The sequence below is a fragment of the Xiphophorus maculatus genome, chromosome 5, assembly GCF_002775205.1.
Source record: "Xiphophorus maculatus strain JP 163 A chromosome 5, X_maculatus-5.0-male, whole genome shotgun sequence".
Classification (NCBI taxonomy): domain Eukaryota; kingdom Metazoa; phylum Chordata; class Actinopteri; order Cyprinodontiformes; family Poeciliidae; genus Xiphophorus; species Xiphophorus maculatus.
This window is the reverse complement of record NC_036447.1, coordinates 138,741-159,394: the sequence shown is the minus strand read 5'-3', so window position 1 is coordinate 159,394 and position 20,654 is coordinate 138,741. Positions and strand designations below refer to the sequence as shown.

The following is a 20,654-nucleotide window of genomic DNA, read 5'->3' as shown; positions in this document are numbered from 1 at the left end:
CTGGTTTAAAGTGAGCGACCTCAGCCCCTCCCCCACTTGTTAATAAAACTGGAAATGAGCATAAATATTTTCAACCAGTAGAAATTTATTGATTACAAAAATGAACACAGAATATTTACAAACATGATGGAAGCTGACGTCGGACCGGAACCAGACAGACGGGTTCCGGTCCGACTGGTCAGGGTCGGAGCTTACACAGGAAGCTGGGTCTCAGCAGATTTCTGTTGCCATGGAGACCAGTGGTGACCCTGATGTTACTAGCACGTTACTGCCAGCGTTGTCATGGCAACAGCTCCGCGGGAATCTCCACGGTCCAGAGGTCGCGACCCCCAGGGGCCTTTAGGGGCCCCTTCAGCCAGCGGGGATTGGACAGCCGGGTCAGGTGCTTCTGCTCTAGACCAATCAGAACGGCCGACCGCTGCAGCTCCGCTAACTCCACCTCTGGCAGGGAGGCGGGGCACTGCCAGGTCCCGCCCACATCCACCAGGCCTGGCAGGAACAGATGGAGATGCGTTTATGACCGGGCTTTACACGCCACCCTGAACGCACCACCATTCAGGGTCTGGCAGGTGAGTGACTCGTTCAGGGCGGCGTGTAAAGCTCGCCAGTCACAGGTCACAACTTGCCACCATGTGTTGACTGGTGGTGCGTTCAGGGTCACCTACCTTAGACTTAGACTTAGACTGACTTTATTGTCATCTTGCATGCACAGGGTGAATACAGAACGAAATTTCGTTGCATACGGCTCAGGACAATGTTTTGAGGTTCCAATGTTGTGAGGTTACTCCAGAGTAAAATAAAATACAGTATAAAATATGAATATAAATATAAATATAAAATATAAAGTGCAGGACTGACAGTAAAATAGAAGTTATTTAGCTCTGTACATGTGTAAGGTATGAAGTGGAGACCAGATTTTGAGTGCAGTCCAGTTAAGAGTTCAGCAGTCTGATGGCAAGTGGGAAAAAGCTGTTTCGGAACCTGGTGGACCTGCACCGGATGCTGCAGAACCTCTTTCCAGAGGGCAGCAGGGAGAACAGTCCATGGTGGGGGTGTGAGGGGTCACTGATGATGTTTCGGCCTCGGGACACGCAGCGCTGGGATGAAATGTCCTGAATGGAGGGAAGGGGGGCCCCGATGATCCTCTCTGCTGTCCGCACCACTCTCCTCACGTTCTTCCAGTCGGAGGCGCTGCAGCCTCCACACCACACAGAGAGGCAGCTGGTCAGAATGCTCTCTATGGTGCTTCTGTAGAACGTCTTGAGGATGGGCGGGGGCAGGTGTGCTCTTCTCATCCTCCGCAGGAAATACAAGCGTTTCTGTGCCCTCTTGACCAGAGACGTGGTGTTCCCAGTCCAGGTGAGGTCGTTAGTGATGTGCACCCCCAGGAATTTGGTGCTGCTGACCACCTCCACAGCCGAGCTGTTGATGAGCAGTGGAGCGTGGCTGGGCCGGTTCTTCCTGAAGTCGACGATCATCTCCTTCGTCTTGTCAACGTTCAGGATCAGGCTGTTGTCTCTGCACCAGTCCACCAGCTGCTCCACCTCCTCTCTGTAGTCCAGGTCGTTGTCGTCTCTGATGAGGCCCACCACCGTTGTGTCGTCCGCGAACTTCACGATGTGGTTGGTGGCGAACCTGGGGACGCAGTCGTGTGTCATCAGAGTGAACAGCAGAGGGCTCAGGACGCAGCCCTGAGGGGAGCCTGTGCTGAGGGTGATGACATCGGAGGTGTGTTGTCCGATCCGGACTGACTGAGGTCTGTCGGTGAGGAAGTCTAGCAGCCAGTTGCACAGGGGGGTGCTGAAGCCCAGGTGTCCCAGTTTTCCTGCCAGACGCTGTGGGATGATTACCTGCCGTGACGTCAGTAAGGCGTTAATCAGCCAGTGTTTTCAGAAACAGGTAATTCATTTTCATCTCCTTTGTGCGTCTTGCCACCGTTTCTATGCTGAACCGTGGAGGAGACGCACATCTTATTCCTGGAAAAACGGGAGCCACTTTGGGTTTCTGTCATCAAGTCCGATTATTATAAGCGACTTTGGGCTTGTTTTTTCTAAAGTTTCTTGCAAATTTAATGAGTCGGGTTCAGTTTACTGGGCTTGTTTTTGAACGTGAAGCTGCTCATTTAGAAATAAGCAGAGACACAATAAACCTCAGAATTTGACTGATGTTCCGTCCCGCTGTGTCTTTATGTCCAGGTAATAGAAATATATATCATTATAATATTTATATGACCCAGAACGGCGTTGAGCTTCCAGAAAACTTCAAACATGGAGACTAATATGAACAGATTGATAAACGTGAAAACAGCCACGAATGAACGAGATCCTAAAGTTACACAACTGAACGTCGTTCTAATCATTAATGTTAAGATAAGAGTCACTGAGCTGTGCAGCCATCTGATTGGTGGAGCCGCAGGAGGAGCGCAGGGCCGTAACCCAGAGGGGGCTGCAAGGGGCTCTAAAATCCTATTTAGAGTTTTACAGACAGTGGAACAAAGAAAAACACAAAAAATTACCAAAGGTTTTTTTGGGGGCTGTGTAACCATTAAACAATTTATTCTTCAGTTCAACCTCATAAGTGGAGACACACTGTTGATGTTTATAAAATAAATGGTGATTCCATAAGTATTGGAAAAACCCAGTTTAATTTTTAACTACGCCGTTTCTGCCTACCTGCCACCACGCCGCGGCTGAAGCGTTCCCCAGACTCCAGCAGCTCCTGGACGCCGGCGGCGCTCAGCCCCCAGGCTCCGCCCAACACCGCCCTCCACTCCTCCCCGTCCCAGTCCCGCCGGGCGATGTGGACCGCCAGGGTGCAGTTCTCCAGCGGCGCCAGCAGGGGGCGCCAGCGGCTCTCCACGGTCTTCACCCCGTCCAGAACCAGACCGGCATACGGCTGCCGGAACGACAGGCACCACAGCTGGACCGTCATGCTGCAGAGGAGCATCATGGGAGATTTCAGGACTCACAGGTCAAAAGTTTACGCCACCTGTGGTCAAAACTCTGCATCCTAAAAGCTCCGGGAGCAACTTCACTGTGGCTGTGGAGGCAGCTACCGCTAGCAAACAAAGGCAGTATTAAGGAAGAATAATTTATAAATTAACTTTGGAAAAAAGTTTGGCTCTCTCTCTTCCTCTGGATCCCAGGTCCTCTCAGCGGGCGACGTGCGGCCACCAGGAAAACAACACTGCATGTTGACGTCACAGAATTACAGAGTTTAATCCCATACAAGGCAACGTATGAATCAACAACAAAACTGCAGAGGAACAGAGATATACATTCATTACCTGAGACAGACAAAGACAGACAAACAAAGACGCGTCTTTGGAGAGAGCTGATGCAAAAAAAGCAAAATAGTGGCAGCTATCTGAATTATTACTCCTGTGCACGAACTCTTATACTGAAGGTGTGTCTTTTCTTTTTAATATATTCAATTAAGGCGTACCTCTGGTTGACCAACTGGAAGCTACCTTGGAGACTCAGAGAAACTTAGAACTCCCCCTAATTTACGCCAAAGATCAAAGGCCATTTGCTCTCTTGGTAAAACAAAAGAGCCAACAGCTGCGTCCTGGCTTCCTGGTTTCTACGGTCATTTGGGTAAAGAAAAACATAAGATAAGATTTCACAGATACCTGTGGAATCCGGAGTCTCTCCCATTATCTCTCCTTACATAAATTCTCAGGACAAACTTAAATCCAGTAATTTGGTTCAAGGAAAGGTTATCTTCACCAAAACCCAGTTTTGCTCCTCTGCACCCAGCACCTCAAAAGATTAAGTCTTGCCAAAAATAACACATAAAATCAACAGAACAAAATGAGGTATAATTCCTTTTCTAACCTATGAAACATAATATTCAACCCTAAGTAAACCCAATTTAGCATAAATCCTGAGCAATTTTCTAATACTAAACAAAACATTTTCATTCAAACAATTTCCATTTGATTCTGATATAGTCACAGATAGTACAATTTTAAATACATTCATCATTTACTAGATTAGTAGTTCTCCAATTAGATAATACAATCTTTGTTAAAAACATGCTATTAGTACCTAGAAAAATGTCTTAGAAATTAAATGTTAGTGGTTTCAACATTCTATGTTGTATTCAGTTTTACACCATCCCAGATGTTGGTTCTGGAAGACTTTTGATCTTCTGTGAACCAAACAGGCTTCTCTCCTCCAAGCTCCAGTGATTCTGCCCTGCAGGAGATGCTAATTTTATGGCCTCCTGTCCTCTGATAACACAGTGAGAGGCCCATTTGAGGGATACTTTGAATACTTGGCCATCTGGTTTAGTTTTAAATCCTTAACACAAACCTGTTCAAAATAAAGAAATTTGTTCAAAATAAGAATGTTCAATATACCTTTTACACATGCCGTAAGATTAACTGTATTAAGCACTAAAAATAATCATTTTTCCTCAACAGCAGCTACGGCTAGCAAACAAAGGCAGCTAGCAAACTGGAGAGAAGCCAGAATCCCGACCGAAAGAAAAGCGAAGGTCTCAGGAAGAAATTAACACTGAGGCGATGTTAAAACTGTAAGTTCCTGGGGGCAGAAGGAAGCAGATGACCGCATATAAGAAATTGGCTTACAAACGAAGCAGCACAGTGTTACGTTAGCGGCTATTGCTAAGTCGGTTCTGCTCCAGTCGAAGGTGCTCAAAGACTTTAAGAAGAAAACAACAGAAATGGAGAAACAAGTGGATTCGTTCTCCAAAGAGAGCCTGCAGCTGAAAGAGTCCTAAACAGTGAAAGATGTAAAAGACGGTGGAGCCTCTGCTAAAAAGCATCAGAGAGGAAGTGGAGGCGCTTCTGTGCAAAACTGCTGCTGATTCAGTGACAAAGATCAGTGAAGATCAGTCCACAGGGTGAGACAAGTCATTCTGTTTGAGGCGAGACAACATCTGGAGGAAAACTAAACGTCTCCTGTTTGCACAGAGGAAAGCAGCGGCCTTCACGGCCTTCACAACCTTCATGTCCACCAACATGTCTCCTGCCACACCAGAGGAGACAAGACCCTGGACCATGTCTACTCCAATCTGGCTGGAGCTTACAATGTGACACCCCTCCCCAACATCGGACAATCAGACCATCTCTCCCTGTTCCTCACACCTCGGTACTTACCACTCATCCAACGTGTGAAACCTACCGTGAGGACAGTAAAGGTGTGGCCAGAGGGCTCAGACGCTGTGCTCCAGGACCGGTTCAGGAATACAGATTGGACTATTTTCCACCATACAGACTTGGATCAGTACGCCTCATCTGTACTGAACCATATTTCCACCACCATAGAACATGTCACCACCTGCAAACGCATTACCATGTACCCCAACCAGAAACCCTGGATGAACCGAGACGTTCGTCTCCTGCTGAAGGCCCGCAACATCGCCTTCAGGTCAGGGGATGCACAGACTTACAGTGCAGCCAGGGCTGAGCTGAAGAAGGGAATCAAGAAGGCCAAACACCACTACAAAAGGAAGGTGGAGGATCATTTTTCTAACGCCAACCCCCGACGTATGTGGCAAGGCCTTCAGATTCTCACAGACTACAAGAACCCCAATACCACCCCCGCTTCTACTGATGTCTCCTTCCTCAACGAACTTAACAACTTCTATGCTTGTTTTGAGAGAGGGAATACCACAACTGCAACCAAAGCAGCTACCACCCCAGGCCAACAGCCACTGACTTTCCTCCCCACTGACGTAGGAGCGGCTCTGAGCAGGATTAAATCCCACAAGGCTGCGGGTCCTCATGGCATACCTGGACGTGTCCTCAGAACGTGCTCTGGGGAGCTGGCAGGAGTGCTGACGGACATCTTCAACCTGTCCCTGGCCCGCGCTGTGGTACCGACCTGCTTCAAGTCTACCTCCATCGTCCCAATCCCCAAGAATCCCAACCAGACTCAATGACTACCGCCCGGTAGCCCTTACCCCCATCATTACCAAGTGCTTGGAGCGGCTGGTCCTAGCACACCTCAGATCCTGTCTCCCCCCCACACTAGACCCCCACCAATTTGCATACAGGTCAGAACAGGAGCACAGAGGATGCAGTCTCTATAGCGCTGCACTCTGTCCTTTCTCACCTGGACAGTAAGAACACTTACGCCAGACTGCTGTTCTTAGATTTTAGTTCAGCATTCAACACTGTCATCCCATCACAACTCATTACCAAACTCACAGACCTCGGCATCAGTCCACTCATGTGTAACTGGTTGCTCGACTTCCTGACCAGTCGACCTCAACATGTCCGGCTGGACAACCACTTCTCATCCACCATCATCATAAACACCAGAGTGCCACAAGGCTGTGTGATGAGTCCCTTCCTCTACTCCCTCTTCACCTACGACTGCAGACCTGTCCACGGCTCTAACGCCATCATCAAGTTCGCAGACGACACCACGGTGATCGGCCTCATCAGAGATAATGACGAGGCCGCTTACAGGGAGGAGGTAGACCGTCTGGCTGAGTGGTGCGACAAAAACAACCTGCAGCTGAACACCGAGAAGACCAAGGAGCTTATCGTGGACTTCAGGAGGAACGCTGACCCACATCCACCCATCCATATTAAGGGGACAGTGGTGGAGCGTGTGGACACCTTTAAGTTCCTGGGAGTCCACATCTCCGAGGACCTGACCTGGACGACCAGCTGCTCCAAACTCATTAAGAAGGCGCATCAGCGCCTCTTCTTCATGAGGACCCTGAGGAAGAACCACCTGTCCTCAGAGATCCTCACGAACTTCTACCGCTGCACCATTGAGAGCATCCTCACCAACTGTATTACAGCTTGGTACGGGAACTGCTCCGTCTCCGACCGGCAGGCGCTGCAGGGTGGTGAAAACTGCCCAGTATATCGCCGGGGCACTGCTCCCTGCCATCAAGGACATCTACAGGAAGCTTTCCCACAGCTGTCACGCTTTTGAACGCCTCCTGATATAAAACATAAACTATAAGGACTGTACTCCCCTATCCTCTCATACAACAATAACACATGGACTATCCTCACACACACACACATCACGGACTGTTTTCTTCACACACACATACAACCTGTAAATTTTATCTGCCATTATTTATCTATAATCCATTCCCTAACATTTTTGTATATTCTGTATAATCTGTGCATATAGCTCCCATATTTATATTTATACACAATATCTATATCTCTTGCTATAACCTCTTATAGTCCATACATACATAGTCTTGTACATCTGTGAATAAATATTTATATCTTGTAGAGCACTTCTGGATAGATGCAAACTACATCTCGTTGCTTGTACTTGTGACAGTGCAATGACAATAAAGTTGAATTCTATTCTATTCTATTCTTTTCTATTCTCCATGGCCTTCATGGCCTTCACAGCCGCCACAGCCTTCACGGCCATGGCCTTCACGGCCTTCATGCACATGGCCTTCACGGCCTTCACACGGCCTTCCTGGCCATGGCCTTCACGGCCATGGGCGCCATGGCCTTCACGGCCTTCATGCCCATGGCCTTCATGGCCTTCACGGCCTTCACACGGCCTTCACGGCCTTCATGCCCATGGCCTTCACGGCCTTCATGGCCATGGCCTTCACAGCCTTCACACGGCCTTCACGGCCATGGCCTTCACGGCCTTCATGCCCATGGCCTTCACGGCCTTCATGCCCATGGCCTTCACGGCCTTCATGCCCATGGCCTTCACGGCCTTCACGCCCATGGCCTTCACGCGGCCTTCACATGGCCTTCATGCCCATGGCCTTCACATGGCCTTCACGCCCATGGCCTTCACATGGCCTTCATGCCGATGGCCTTCACGCCCATGGCCTTCACGCGGCCTGCCCATGGCCTTCATGCCCATGGCCTTCACATGGCCTTCATGCCCATGGCCTTCACGCCCATGGCCTTCACGCGGCCTTCACATGGCCTTCACGCGGCCTTCGGCGGCCGCTGGGCTCCGTCGGTGGTGGACGCATCACAGATGTTTCTCCAGCTGAGGACGGAGATGCAGGTTAACGGTTCTGGACGGTTCTGTTAAGGGTTTTTCACTCCTGAACCTTTTCCTGCAGGTTTTCTACTCTTCAGATACAAACTGGCGACTAAGAGACAACAGGAACGCTGCAGATCCCTTTAGTCCCGACTAGTGGCCTGCTGTGACCTCTGACCTCTGACCTGAATCCTATTGAGCATCTTTGGAAGGAGCTGAAACATCTGGGAAAGGTTCCTAACTGACATGTGGAGCGGAGGAGACCCGGCTGACGGAACCGTTTGTCCTGTTTGATGCGTTTATTTTTGAAATGTTGAGCGACGTTTGAAAAGAAACGTCTGACTTTCATAAATTGAATTTATTATTACGTTTGTCAGATTCGAGTTGTTTCTGTTTTTCACATGTGTAAGTACTGAGAAATGTGGATTATTAAATGTGAAGGAAAAATGATTAAAATAATTGATAAATATAGAAAGATAATTGGCTTCAAAGATTTGGCATATTTTGGTGAAACATTAACTAAAAGTGATGCAACCAAATCTAATTACAATAAACAGATTTATAGAATAAATCGGAAACAACTAAACATTTGTTTAATGAATGTAAAGAATAACTACATTTATGGGAACTATTTCATAACATTCCGTCTTCTAAAACCATAAATGTGGATTTTGTTTTAACACCAAATATTCAATTTGGTTAATTAGTCAAAGAAAAATGTTACATTTCTAGTGAATTATTGTAACAAAATATGATGTCATACATGTCCATATGCAAAACGCTCGGCTCATTCGCTGCTGTCAAAAACAAACTTTTGTTTTTCAAAACAAATCTGATCAGAAACGCAACAAAGTGAGTTAATGTTTACAAAAACATGTTTTTATTTGATTTTTATTCATTTTGCTGATTTGTTTCATTTTTGTTTTGTTATTGACCATTCGATGTTCTCTTTGTGCAATAAAAATTTATGCAATAAATAAATAAAAAACCTCAGTGCAGCAGAATGACCTCACTGCGCCGGATGACGTCATACTGATGAATTATTAGAACTGCAGGAAATATTGATAGCTGATCAGTTTTCTCTCCGGTCCTTAGTCTCGACTTTTGACTTCAGGTTCGGATTTTTCTCTTCATACAACCAGAACCAGAACCAGAACCAGAACCGGGCTGTTCACTGTTCATCAGCCAGCAGCTGGAAGCAGGAGAAGGAAACACTGTAAACAACCCAGTTCTGGTTCTGGTCGGGTCCAGTCTCTCTGAAAGAAGAGTTGAAGCTCAGCAGAACCATCTGCAAGTTGAGGATCCAGAACCCCCGAAATGGACCCGATTATAACCACCTGATGGTTTCGAACCCGACCGGAAGTCCTCACCTGACCGTCAGCCTGCAGGAAACCTCGTGATAAGTCCAAGCGCATGCGCAAAGCACCGCAAACCGATGCCGAGCCTCCTTCAGAATCGATCCAAGTAGTCCCAAGTAGTCCTGCTGCTTTCTTCTTCTCACCGTCCCGGATCAGCGAGGCGGTGTCGCCCTCTGCAGGCCGGAAACGGTAAGGCTGAGGTTCATGTAAGTTCTGCTCCCTGACCAGAACCAGGCAAGTCTCCTACTTCAGTGCAGCTCACAGTTTTTAATCAATTCTGTGGCTTTCTGTGAAATTCTAAATCTGCTGCTTAGTGGCATCTTTTCAGGTCTGATACTGCCTCTAGTGGCGTGGTGATGGTAACACAACTAATCTAATTACTAAATCAGAGACCACAACGTCTTTATTATTTATTATTAATTCTGGCATTACTGGAACCTTAAAAGATAAAGTTCCTCACAAAACACCATACATTTTCATTTCCTTTAGGAAGTAGAGCTAATTAAATGACATAAACAAAACCTTTATACATTATAAATATCTATATACTGCATCTCTCAATTATAGGAGGAACAAAAGAAATAAGACATGAAAAACAACATGATCAACTATAATAAAAATACCATTTACAATATATACATAAGAAATTTAATTGAGCAAAAGTCAATAACAAACAAATGAATTAGGTTCACAGAAGAATAACCAGGATTGTTAAACAGATACAAGCAATAATTTACATTTTTATTTTTACGGTGCCATGTATATTATTCTGAGACTTTTTGTTGGTAGAGTTTTATATTTAGGAAAAAATCTGGTTAAACTATTTAGTCTTCCAAGGTGGAAATTTTTCTTTGACTCTAAAACGATAAAATAAAACTCTTTCATAGAATCACAGGATCAACAATTTGTGCATCAAGTAAAACACTTAGCATGCTACAGGTAAATGTTATCATTTAGTTTGGCTAAGAATAATTATTGCTCTGTCAATAAATGACTTCTAATAGATGTTCTATAGTTACCAGAGGAAAACAATAAGGCCTTCATGAGCTCAAACTATTACTTATTATTTTACCTGCCATTGAAAGTTTTCTGAAAAGTTTCTCTGTTAGTCTGCAGCTCATGTGACCAAACCAGCTGAAAAGATGAAAAGTTAAAACAGTCAACAGTTAAAACTTGAGATGAGTAAAAAGTCAAGTTAAAATGTAAAGTTTTAACAGTTTAACTCAACAACCTCTACCTAACTGGTTGTACACAACCTCTGGTTGGGTAACCCAAAGATCACTGGGTCTAAAAAGATAAAGTCTCTGAGAACATTTCTTAAAAATATAACCAGTGTTTTCAGCAAAACTGAGCTGACTGTCCAGGAATGACCCGAGGTATTTAAAATTAGCCACAGTTTCAACAGGTTGGCCATTGATTGAAACTGGAACCACTTTCAGGTTTTGTTTATGTCATTTAATTAGCTCTACTTCCTAAAGGAATGAAAATGTATGGTGTTTTGTGAGGAACTTTATCTTTTAAGGTTCCAGTAATGCCAGAATTAATAATAAATAATAAAGACGTTGTGGTCTCTGATTTAGTAATGTAATTAGATTAGTTGTGTTACCATCACCACGCCACTAGAGGCAGTATCAGACCTGAAAAGATGCCACTAAGCAGCAGATTTAGAAGTTCACAGAAAGCCACAGAATTTAAAAACTGTGAGCTGCGCTGAAGTAAATTAAAGAGAGAAGTTCAAATACATGCTGAGAGTGGAAATCCTTCCTAAAGATGAAGATATATCACAGATTTCAAAAGAAAATAAAAACGGGAGACCGTGGATAATATAGGAAATAGCGCCCCCTTCACTTCCGGAGTGCAACGGTCCCATTTCCAAATAAGGTCTGAGACTGACAGTGGTCCGTCCCGCCCTTCCTGTTTGCTGCAGAGCGGTGGACTTGGAACCAGGTGGCCTATTAGACGCAGAGGGGCAGGGCTTACACTGACCTTTAGGGTCAGCGATGGTAGGTCTCCAGCAGCGGTGTGAGGATGGAGCAGCGCGACACCACCTGCTGGTCTTGGCTGGTACTGCTCCTGAAAGCTTTCGTCAGGTTGATGTCCTTCAGGGACACTGGACACTGATGACAGAGGTGATGATGTGTTCAGGTCCCCCAGCCGTTCCCCGGACTTCCCACCTTCCTCCACGGTGGAGTCCAGCTGCGTAACCTTTAACCCCAGCGTCTCCACCCTCTCCTGCAGCCTGCTCATCCTCAGGTAGAAGCTGCTGGCCTCCAGGAAGAGTTCCCCAAAGATGTCCTCTGCATGGCGGCCTGGTCAGCACCAGGGTCAAAGGTCAACAAGGCAAGATGATATGTCAGAATCAGAACCGGGTCAGAACCACTCACTGAGTCCTCTCAGCTGCTTGATGATGGCAGCCAGGTTGTTCCGCTCGGCTCCTCTCCGTTTCGGCTGTTTCCGGCTGGTCGGTAAACTCCGGCGTCTCTGATCTTTCCAGCTTCCTGGGAGAAAGGATGTCAGACTTCCGCGTCGCTTCCGGTGGAGAGAGCTCATCCATTTTGTTTTCACCATCAGCTCCACTGCAGTTCCTCTTCTGACTGACAGGGGGAGCCAGGCGGAGGAGAAATATTCATGATGAAATCAGAGATTTTACAGCTCAGTGTGTTTCTGATTCATTAGCAGAGCAGAAGATTCACTGATGAAGATGATGAAGATCCCAAGCCCAGCTCCTGAAAATCAGCCCCACTGCATGATCATCCCTCCACCAAACTTTAGACACAGTGCACTTCTACGTTCAATCAATCTTTATTTTATAGCCCTGTTACACAAGAACAGGCAAAAGCAGTGAAATAAAAGAATTAAAACCCAACGAAACAGGAAGCAGCAGAACCTGACAGTGAAATGACAGATTGTGTTTTCTATAGATGGGCCCCAGAGGAAGCATAAGAAGGGCTTGGGCCCCAAAAGGGAACCTTGGGGTACCCCAAACTTCAGAGGAGGAAACTGATCTAACCAGACAGAAAAGACATTTAAAGGGCCAGTATTCTGTGTTTTCCAGCCACATGGTGCCATTTGTTGCCTAATCCAGTTGTTGTTCCCTTCAGTTGGTATAAAAATGTTGCATTGATCCCAAATGACTTGAAAGAAATTTGATTTTATAATTTAGCACCTTGAAATTGGGCCTCTGTCTGTTTAACAATTCCTGCTCTTTCTCTCCTCAACGTTTAACAGTTTTTACCAGCGTTGCTCTAAGCAGCAGCTCCTGCAATAAACTCAGCAGATATTTACTAATTGCTGCTGGCTAGTCTGAAGGAGCCGCAGCTCTGGAGAGGAGCTGCGCCTTGAAGGCGGAGCTAGGTCCACCTTGGTGTTTAGCACAGCTGAAGGAAGGGATTTCTCAAACATGAACGAATCAAGGGAACACTCCAGGTTTGATTCTAACATGCTGGAAAGGTACAATTTTACACGATACCGGCCCTTTAAGTGCAGCTGGTCACTTCCCTCAGCAGGGAATCGAATCATCATTTGATGATCAAAAGCTTCTCAATAAAACTCAGTCTAAAGGTCAGAGAACCTGAATCTGAGACTCTAGAGATAAATCTTTACCTGACCTCTTCAATTTATTTGGTACTTTTACAAGAGTGTCTCTAGATGGGGTTAAAGGTCAAAGCAACCTGGTTCTTCTGTTTTGAAGGCCCAGAGGATGGAAATGTTCCTGGATCATGGTCGATTAAGGTCAGACAGAGTTGCAGCATCAGAGTTCAGGTGGCTTGGTCAGAGTCTGACACACTCAAACTCAGAGCTGGCCTGGTGCGCAGCGGCCATGTTGATGAAAAACACTTCCTTGGCATCAGCTGGTGCGGTGCCAGGCGGCGGCGTCTCCTTGCCACTGCCCGGGGTGGCAGCCTGAGGGCTCTGGTTCATCGGGGAGTACTTCTTTTCAGAGCGGTTCAGGGGACCTTTGAGTCTGGCTCCTCCTGCAGCACGGCGGCCGTGACCTTCTGCCTTTGGTCTGAAGCGCTTCAGCTTGACTGCATCTTTGGCGTTCTGGGTGCAGGGAAGCAAGATGGCCACGTCTTTACGGAACTTGGAGCTGAGGCCGAAGTAGATCAGGGGGTTGTAGAAGCTGGCGGACTTCGCGAAGAGGCGAGTGAAGATGCTGGTCAGGTTGGGTACATGGAAACCGCAGGCGGACCACATGGAGACCACTGCATAGGGAGACCAGGCCAGGATGAAGGCCGTGCAGATCACTATGGAGACCTGGAGGAGGAAACTGGAGCCATTAGACCTGCTGACTCACAGAGACTCGGATGCTGGTGGGAACTCACGATGGTGACATCTCTCTCGATCTTCCTCTGCCGGTCGGTCAGGTCTCCGTTGGCAGAAAGGGCGTTGCCCCTCTTCACCGTGTTGATGATGGACACGTAGCAGAAGAGCATGATGAGGACCGGCACGAAGAAGCAGAAGACGAAGATGGAGATGATGTAAGACCGGTAGACGGCAGAGTAGCTGGCTTTGGACCAGTCGATCTCACAAGTACCGTACCCCCGATCTGCAGAGCAGCAGCGGTGAGGGGCAGTGCCGGAGGTGGGTTTGGATCAGAACCGGGTTCCTACCTGTGTAGCTGCCCCAGCCTAAGAGCGGCGCTGCAGACCAGAACACAGCTGTGACCCAGATGCAGAGCAGAGAGACGAAGACAGAGCTCCTGGTGATTCGATGAGCTGAAACACAAGACACAGCTACAGGGTCAGAAGCATCTTCCAACCGAGATTCTGAAAGTACCGAGATGAGTTCTGCTGGGCCCAGACCTCTGGTGGAGTGGCACCCTTTAATGTAACGGGTGAAGCTGATCACCGTCAGGGTGTAGATGCTGCTGAGACCAAACACCAGCGTGAAGAACCCGTCCACCTGAAAGAGAACCACAGAGGAACCCTTTCTACCTAAAGCAGGACAGAGGAGTCCATCTGCTCCAGTAGAGATACCTGACAGGTCCAGACGGAGGAGACAAGGTGGCTGCTGTCCTGGAAGACGTTGAAGATCTCAATGATGCCTCTGGAGTAGCCAAACACGGAGATGCTGGCATCGGAGACGGCGAGGTTAAAGGTCAGGTAGTCAGTGGGCTGCAGAGACGCTCTCTGTCTGAGGAGGACAAAGAGGACGATGCTGTTCCCAAACCAGGACATCCAACCTGGGGACAGAGAGGACAGCGAACCCACCGATCAGGGTCAGTCAGCGCACTGCAGAGGACAGCGAATATTGGACCGAGGTCCAGAAGGTTCTGTAGAACCTCCAGAAGGTCCAGAAGGTTCCTCTGGTCCAGAACCCACCCAGCAGCAGGAGGTAGACCCCGATGATAGTCTCTCCCTGGTCAGATAGAGGGGGGTCCCTGCCCCCCCCTGTGCTGAAGCTGTGATTCTTCCAGGCGGGTCCGGTTCCGGGTCCAGGTCCGGCGGTGTTGCTAAGGGACATGTTGTTGTCTGCGGTCTGACGGTCCTCTCAGCAACGGCTCTGCTGGTAATCTGAGGTAAATTTAGCGGCTGATCCTGGTTCAGCTCCCAGCTGGCATAGAACCAACACCCAGCCGGGGAGGTCATAGGTCAGGTCACCATGGAAACCAATCTCTGATTGGCTGGATGATCAGGTGGAGCTTCCTGTCTGGTTCAGAAACACCTGAACTCAGACGAACAGCAGGTTACTTTGCTGAAACGTCTTCGTCTTCCTCCTCCTCCTCCATGACTTCTATCTGCACCGCCATGCCCTCGGGCCGACCGGGTTCACTGGGTTAAGGGTTACGATGGAGAGGCGGGTAAAGGGACAGGATCCATTCCAGTTAGTAAAGCTAATGCTCCACAAACCTTAACCACCATTAAATAATAATAGGAAGAAAATTCATGCAGATTAAACTGATTGAAATTAAAATTTGATGGTGAGAGAAGATCAATAATATCAACACTCAGATACAATATTTAGAACATAATAACACAGGAAGCAGTGATTTTTGGGATGATGAAGAGTTAGTAGAGCATATTATGAAACATTATCAAAACCTTGAAAAGATTAAAGAGAGAAACAAATTGAAGAGTTGGAGGAGTTTATACAGTGATCCCTCGTTTTTCGCGGGTGTTACGGTCCAAAAAGATCCCGCGATCAGCGAAATCCGCGAAGTAGGAACCTTTATTTTTTAACAATTATTATACAATGAAATACTCCATAATATATTTAAAACAAAGAACAAAACCTTTTTTACAGGGCCAAGCATTTTTTAACAAATAAAAGTACTGTATAAATGTTTTTCTTTCTTTCTTTCTTTTTTTTTTTTTTTTACAAATAACTACTATACTGAAAAATAATAATTTTAATCATCAATACGAAGTGAAGGCTTCAAATTGCGGAGATCAGCACCGCCCCACAGCGACCCGAGTCATTGATTAGAACGAGAAAAAAATGATTATGAAAAAAAAATACAAAGTGGACAAATAGTGACTCACCTGCATTTCGCGGCTCTTCTGGCTCCGCTCTGTCGCGTTGTTGTCTCCTAAAGCCCGCGGTGCAGGTGTGTTTGTTCGGGGAAGAACATAGTCATTGGTAGCTGTTGTTGCTCTTTTTTCTTCTGGGCAAAAAGATTCTTATAAAAGGTTCTGCGACAGTGACCATCTTCCTCTGCCTTTTGGGCCCGACTGCAAGTGCTTTGTCGGTGCAGAACGTTTTGTCGACATTATGGGTTTTACAGAAACTTGAAATTTGCAAGAGAATTTGCTAACTTAAATCTGGCAAGCTGTTTTACGTACGTGTACATATTACCCGCAAAGTTATTGACACACAGGTAGAGAGGAAGCAGAGAGACTGTTTAGCCAATCAGAATGCAGAACACAATGCACGATGCAAATCCGCGAAGCAGCGAGACCGTGACAGGTGAACCGTGAAATAGCGAGGGTTCACTGTACTGGACTTTCTTTATTATAACAATTATTACTATTGCAATAATGTATCATAGTTATAATAAATTCGTTGATTTATTATTACAACTTTATCTTTTTGGTTATGTAAAGTAGATGTTAAAAAAAAAACTGATTCACGCTCCTCACCTATTGGTGGCAGTAATGCAGCATTAAGTTGTTTGTCAACCACAAGAAGACGAAGAAGAAAATTCACACAGGAAGTGCTGCGGTCTGTTGCTAGCGACGTTGTTAGCTACGGGTGTCCGGCCCGAGAGCTCGGAGCCCCGGGTAGCGAACCTAATCTGTCCAGAATGAGAACTTGGAGCGCCGGAGAACCGAACTGAATTTGTCCAGAATGAGAGGTGGGAGTCCCGGGAGACTGCCTGAACTCTGCCCAGCCGGAGGGCTCTGAGCCGGGGAACTGAACCGATCCCGTCCGGCCAGAGAGCGTCGAGCTTTTGGGAGAACCTACACCCATCGTGGCTTCAGGACTACCGAAGGCAGGAAGGCTGACCACCGTGATGGCGACCAGAACCGGGGCAGGCAACGGCAGTGTTGCGGTGAGCTCCGCGGGACCCGAACCGACCGCTGGACAGGAGACGGACGGCGAACCTTTCGAGGACCTGGAGTTCAGCACCGAGGTGGTCTACAGCGGCTCGGATCAGGACTCGGAGTCCGGGGACGACGAGGACGCCGTGGGTTCCGGCGGGGACCGGAGGGGCGTGAAGCGGGAGCGGAGCGAGCACGGTCAATCTGGCCGGTCCTCCGGGGGCCCGAACCGGGCTTACAGCGGCGGAAACTCCGCGCTGTCAGGAGCCAAACCCGGGAAGAAGACCCGAGGGCGGGTCAAGATCAAGATGGAGTTCATCGACAACAAGCTGCGGCGGTACACGACGTTCAGCAAGAGGAAGACCGGCATCATGAAGAAGGTGAGTCCGGAGGAATTCACGGGAAACCCCCGGAGTTCAACACATCGGTCCCGGTTCTCTGACCCAGTTCAGAACCCGGTTCTGGACCAGTTCGTTGATGCTGGTCATGTCACCGTCAGCTAAGATTGTGACCAGATTGTCCAACCCAGAGACACCTGAGGAAAAACAGACAGGTGTGTGGCGGTTCTGTGGTTCTGGGTTGGGAATAAATCAAGAAATAATGCTGATCAGAACCGGGTCAAGTTCTGCCCCGTCTATGGTTCTGACCCGTCTCTAGTTCTGGTTCTGACCCATCCCTGGTTCTGACCCGGTTCTGGTTCTAACCCGTCTGCAGGCCTACGAACTGTCCACCCTGACTGGGACCCAGGTTCTGCTGCTGGTGGCCAGTGAGACGGGTCACGTTTACACCTTCGCCACCAGGAAGCTGCAGCCAATGATCACCTCGGAGACGGGCAAGGCGCTGATCCAGACCTGCCTCAACTCGCCTGACTCGCCGCCGCGCGCCGACCCGTCCGGCGACCAGCGCATGAGCGCCACCGGCTTCGAGGAGACCGACCTGACCTACCAGGTGGCCGAGGCGGACGCCGCCGCCGAGGGCGCCAAGGTACGGCGGAGACGGATCGCCGGGTCCGTCCGGGCCCGTCTGGGCCCCGGTTCTGTTCACGGCGTCTGCTCTGTCTCGGTAGGATCCGGTGAAGCCGGCCTTCGGCCCGCCTTCCTCCTCTTCCTCCGGCCCCCTGCAGAGCGGCGCCCCCTCCTGGCAGCCTCCGGCCTCCTCCAGCAACGGCGCAGTGCTGAAGACTCCTGCAGGAGTGGTTCTCCCTGGAGGACTCACCTTGATGTCAGGTAGGAGGGCGTAGTCTCTTCTAACCAATCAGAAGCAGCCTGGCTGCTGAGACATTAGACAGGAAGTGATGGGGGTAGACTCCTGTCAGCGTTCTGGATCAGATCCTGTCTTCTCAGCCATGGTTCTGTTCTCTGCTGTTAACATCGCTCTGTGGCTCCGCCCCCTCCCTTCACCTGTCCACAGGTGCCCAGCTGGCCCCTGGCACCCACACCATCCCCCTCAGCCAGCTGCAGGGCCCCGCCCCCGCGCTCCAGGCTCCACCCACTCAGCCGGCCACGCTGCTCCGCCTCCCCGCTACCGTTTCTCTGACAGGTCAGCACAGGCTCCACCCCTTCTCTCTGAGTGGCTCATGGTAACAGCTTAAAGGGTTCTTATCGGTCCAAACCAGCTGAGGTCGCAGGATTTGGATCAGAACCAGAAGCTTCTCATCTGCTGAAGCAGTTTTTTTTTCTTCTGGTATTTGTTTTTTAAAAATTTTTGTAGATCTTTATTGAGATACAGAATACGTAACAGTACAAACACAGCATACATTGTGGTATAATATCTGCCAGGGGTTACAAACATTGAGACAATACATCACCGTAACGTTACATAAATAACATAAAGAGCATGTTTTAATAGCTTTGGTATTGGTGGAATTTTCAATAGTTCTGATATATTGTTTGACCTCATTTTCAAACATGGAAAGAAATGGGTTTTAATTAGCGGAACGGCATTTGTGAATGTGGCATTTGGCTAAGAATATCATAACATTAAGAATATAAAGATGTTTTTTTTTGTTATTGGGTAGCCAGTGAGGCCAAACAATACATGTTCAAGACAAAGGGAGAAATCTGGTTACTATGGGTAACCCTGGCAACCCTGGGTAACTTTGGTAGACAGAGTACCAGGTCCTGCAGGTTCTTTGGGGATTTGTTTATGGTTGTCAGATTATTAAAATGTATTATTATAAAGTACGTCTCTAGTGTTAGAATTATTGTAGGCTTCTGACCTTTGACCCGTTCTGGCCCTGCTGTCTCTGGTCCATGTGGACTCAAGTGTGATTTTAGTTCTGTCTGTTCTGCAGGAGGCGGAGTCTCTCAGCAGCTGCAGACCATTCAGGTTCAGCCCAGTAGTCAGCAAACATCCAATCACAGCGGCTCTGACACATGCAGCCCCGCCTCCTCCACAGGTAACCCCTCACCCACAGGCAGGTGTTCAGAGACGAAAAGACTTTTATTGTGACAGGGCTCTGACCTGCTTCCTGTCTGTGTCTTGGCAGCTGGTCTCTCTGTGGTCTCTTCTTCCTCCTCCTCTTCCTCCACGGCGAGTCACATGATGTATCCTGGCGGTCCCACGGTGATGTACGCCACGTCCAGCCCCTCTCTGGCCGACGGCGGCTTGGCCGTCCTCAACGCCTTCCCCGCCGGCCACACCCCGTCCCACGACCCAGGTACGATCCATTCACGTTTGGGCCGGGTCGGAACCAGAACCAGAACCAGAACTTTGATTGGTCCCTGTGGTTCTGTGTGACAGGTGCGGTCCAGCAGGTCTTCCTCACATCTCTTCCTCCGGTTGCTGCTCAGATCCCGGTTTCTGCTGTGCAGCTGCACCCGGTAACACACACACACACACACACACACACACACACACACACACACACACACACACACACACACACACACACACACACACACACTCTCTGCCCCTGTGGTACCGGGTCGAACTGACCCCAGAACCAGAACTCTGATGGCTGCTTGTTTGTCCAGATGGTGATCGGTGCGCCCGGCGGTGGCGGCGGCCTGGCGGAGCTGCAGGTGGTCAGTCTGGACGTTCATCAGTCCAAGGAGGACTGAAGGTCATGTGACCTCATCACCCGTCGCTCCTTAGTGTCACATGATGCAGGTTCCATCTGAAGGAATCCTTTCCACTGGACTGATGACTACGTAAATTATACAGGAAGTTTTCAAAATAAAAGCCTCGATAGAGGCTGGAAAATGATGTCATCATGATGTCAGGCCGCCACAGACCTGAAGGTGAGCAAACTTTATTTACACACTGCTGTTTGACGGACAACATGCCTGAAACCAGCAGCGACCCAGTTCAGAACTGGTTCAGGGACTGGGAGGAAACTGTTCTGATCCGGTTCTGACTGCTGAGTGAAGAAGAGCAGCTTCACTGATGATGCAGCAGAATGGATCAGTGCATGGCTCTGATAATTCTTCTCTGGCCCGGTTCTGACCCAAACAGCTGATCAGGTTTACATGAAGACTGTTGTTGTGTTTTTACTGAAATGAATAAAGTTTTTATTGCTTCTGGAAACTTATTCATGCTCTTCTGTTTGTTTCTTCTTCCAGGCTCTGATTGGTTGTTACTATGGTTACCAGAGAACTCTGACTCGGTTAACCAAAGTTTAGCCTCAGCTAGCTTAATGTTGACCTTTGACCTAATTTAGAGGAACACCAAAGGCAGAACTCAGTGCTGGACCGGTCCTGGCGATCCGACCCCAGACAGGCGGACATGTTAACATAGATAGTCACCAGGTAGATTTGCTGTGCAGATGAAGAACTTTGCATTCTAGATGTAAAGACCCAGGATGGAGCTCAGCTGCTCTGGTCAGTCAGTGTAAATAATAATGAACT

At 48.2% G+C, this 20,654-nt stretch overlaps 3 protein-coding genes across 5 annotated transcripts; 1 reads left to right on the top strand and 2 right to left on the bottom strand.

The window, feature by feature from the left end:
- Positions 1-65: 65 nt before the first annotated feature.
- Positions 66-3,265, bottom strand: LOC102217241 (protein CXorf40A). The gene is made up of 2 exons (XM_023333905.1): positions 2,673-3,265; positions 66-489 (listed from the first exon to the last, which is right to left on the bottom strand). Exons 1-2 carry the CDS (start codon positions 2,947-2,949, stop codon positions 281-283), a joined length of 486 nt encoding a protein of 161 aa, XP_023189673.1. The 5' UTR covers positions 2,950-3,265; the 3' UTR covers positions 66-280.
- LOC102232582 (opsin-5-like) lies at positions 2,849-16,151 on the bottom strand. 3 transcript variants are annotated; one of them, XM_023333901.1, is made up of 10 exons: positions 15,808-16,151; positions 14,647-15,096; positions 14,302-14,507; positions 14,128-14,227; positions 13,936-14,040; positions 13,648-13,871; positions 11,707-13,579; positions 11,309-11,631; positions 9,302-9,495; positions 2,849-2,932 (listed from the first exon to the last, which is right to left on the bottom strand). In XM_023333901.1, the coding sequence occupies exons 2-7, from the start codon at positions 14,786-14,788 to the stop codon at positions 13,094-13,096; spliced, it is 1,263 nt and encodes a 420-aa protein (XP_023189669.1). In that variant the 5' UTR covers positions 14,789-15,096; positions 15,808-16,151; the 3' UTR covers positions 2,849-2,932; positions 9,302-9,495; positions 11,309-11,631; positions 11,707-13,093. The 3 variants fall into 3 exon arrangements, with proteins under 3 accessions (XP_023189669.1, XP_023189670.1, XP_023189671.1); XM_023333902.1 differs by having other exon boundaries at positions 14,647-14,974; XM_023333903.1 differs by lacking the exon at positions 14,647-15,096.
- A 103-nt stretch (positions 16,152-16,254) lies between these two features.
- Positions 16,255-20,338, top strand: LOC102229912 (serum response factor-like). Its single transcript, XM_023334613.1, has 8 exons — positions 16,255-17,186; positions 17,521-17,790; positions 17,873-18,032; positions 18,217-18,345; positions 19,100-19,204; positions 19,295-19,465; positions 19,549-19,628; positions 19,782-20,338. The coding sequence occupies exons 1-8, from the start codon at positions 16,779-16,781 to the stop codon at positions 19,866-19,868; spliced, it is 1,410 nt and encodes a 469-aa protein (XP_023190381.1). The 5' UTR covers positions 16,255-16,778; the 3' UTR covers positions 19,869-20,338.
- Positions 20,339-20,654: the final 316 nt, after the last annotated feature.

What these genes read in the sequence shown, in the direction of transcription:
- LOC102232582 (XM_023333901.1), bottom strand. Translation starts at nt 14,788, where the DNA reads ATGTCCCTTAGCAACACCGCCGGACCTGGACCCGGAACCGGACCCGCC. An exon ending in GGTCTACCTCCTGCTGCTGG is followed by an intron (nt 14,508 to 14,646) that starts GTGGGTTCTGGA and finishes CTCTGTCCCCAG; the next exon opens with GTTGGATGTCCTGGTTTGGG. An exon ending in AGGCTGGGGCAGCTACACAG is followed by an intron (nt 13,872 to 13,935) that starts GTAGGAACCCGG and finishes GCTGCTCTGCAG; the next exon opens with ATCGGGGGTACGGTACTTGT.
- LOC102229912 (XM_023334613.1), top strand. Translation starts at nt 16,779, where the DNA reads ATGGCGACCAGAACCGGGGCAGGCAACGGCAGTGTTGCGGTGAGCTCC. An exon ending in CCGCCGCCGAGGGCGCCAAG is followed by an intron (nt 17,791 to 17,872) that starts GTACGGCGGAGA and finishes CTGTCTCGGTAG; the next exon opens with GATCCGGTGAAGCCGGCCTT. An exon ending in CACCCCGTCCCACGACCCAG is followed by an intron (nt 19,466 to 19,548) that starts GTACGATCCATT and finishes TCTGTGTGACAG; the next exon opens with GTGCGGTCCAGCAGGTCTTC.
- LOC102217241 (XM_023333905.1), bottom strand. Translation starts at nt 2,949, where the DNA reads ATGATGCTCCTCTGCAGCATGACGGTCCAGCTGTGGTGCCTGTCGTTC. An exon ending in CAGCCGCGGCGTGGTGGCAG is followed by an intron (nt 490 to 2,672) that starts GTAGGCAGAAAC and finishes TGTTCCTGCCAG; the next exon opens with GCCTGGTGGATGTGGGCGGG.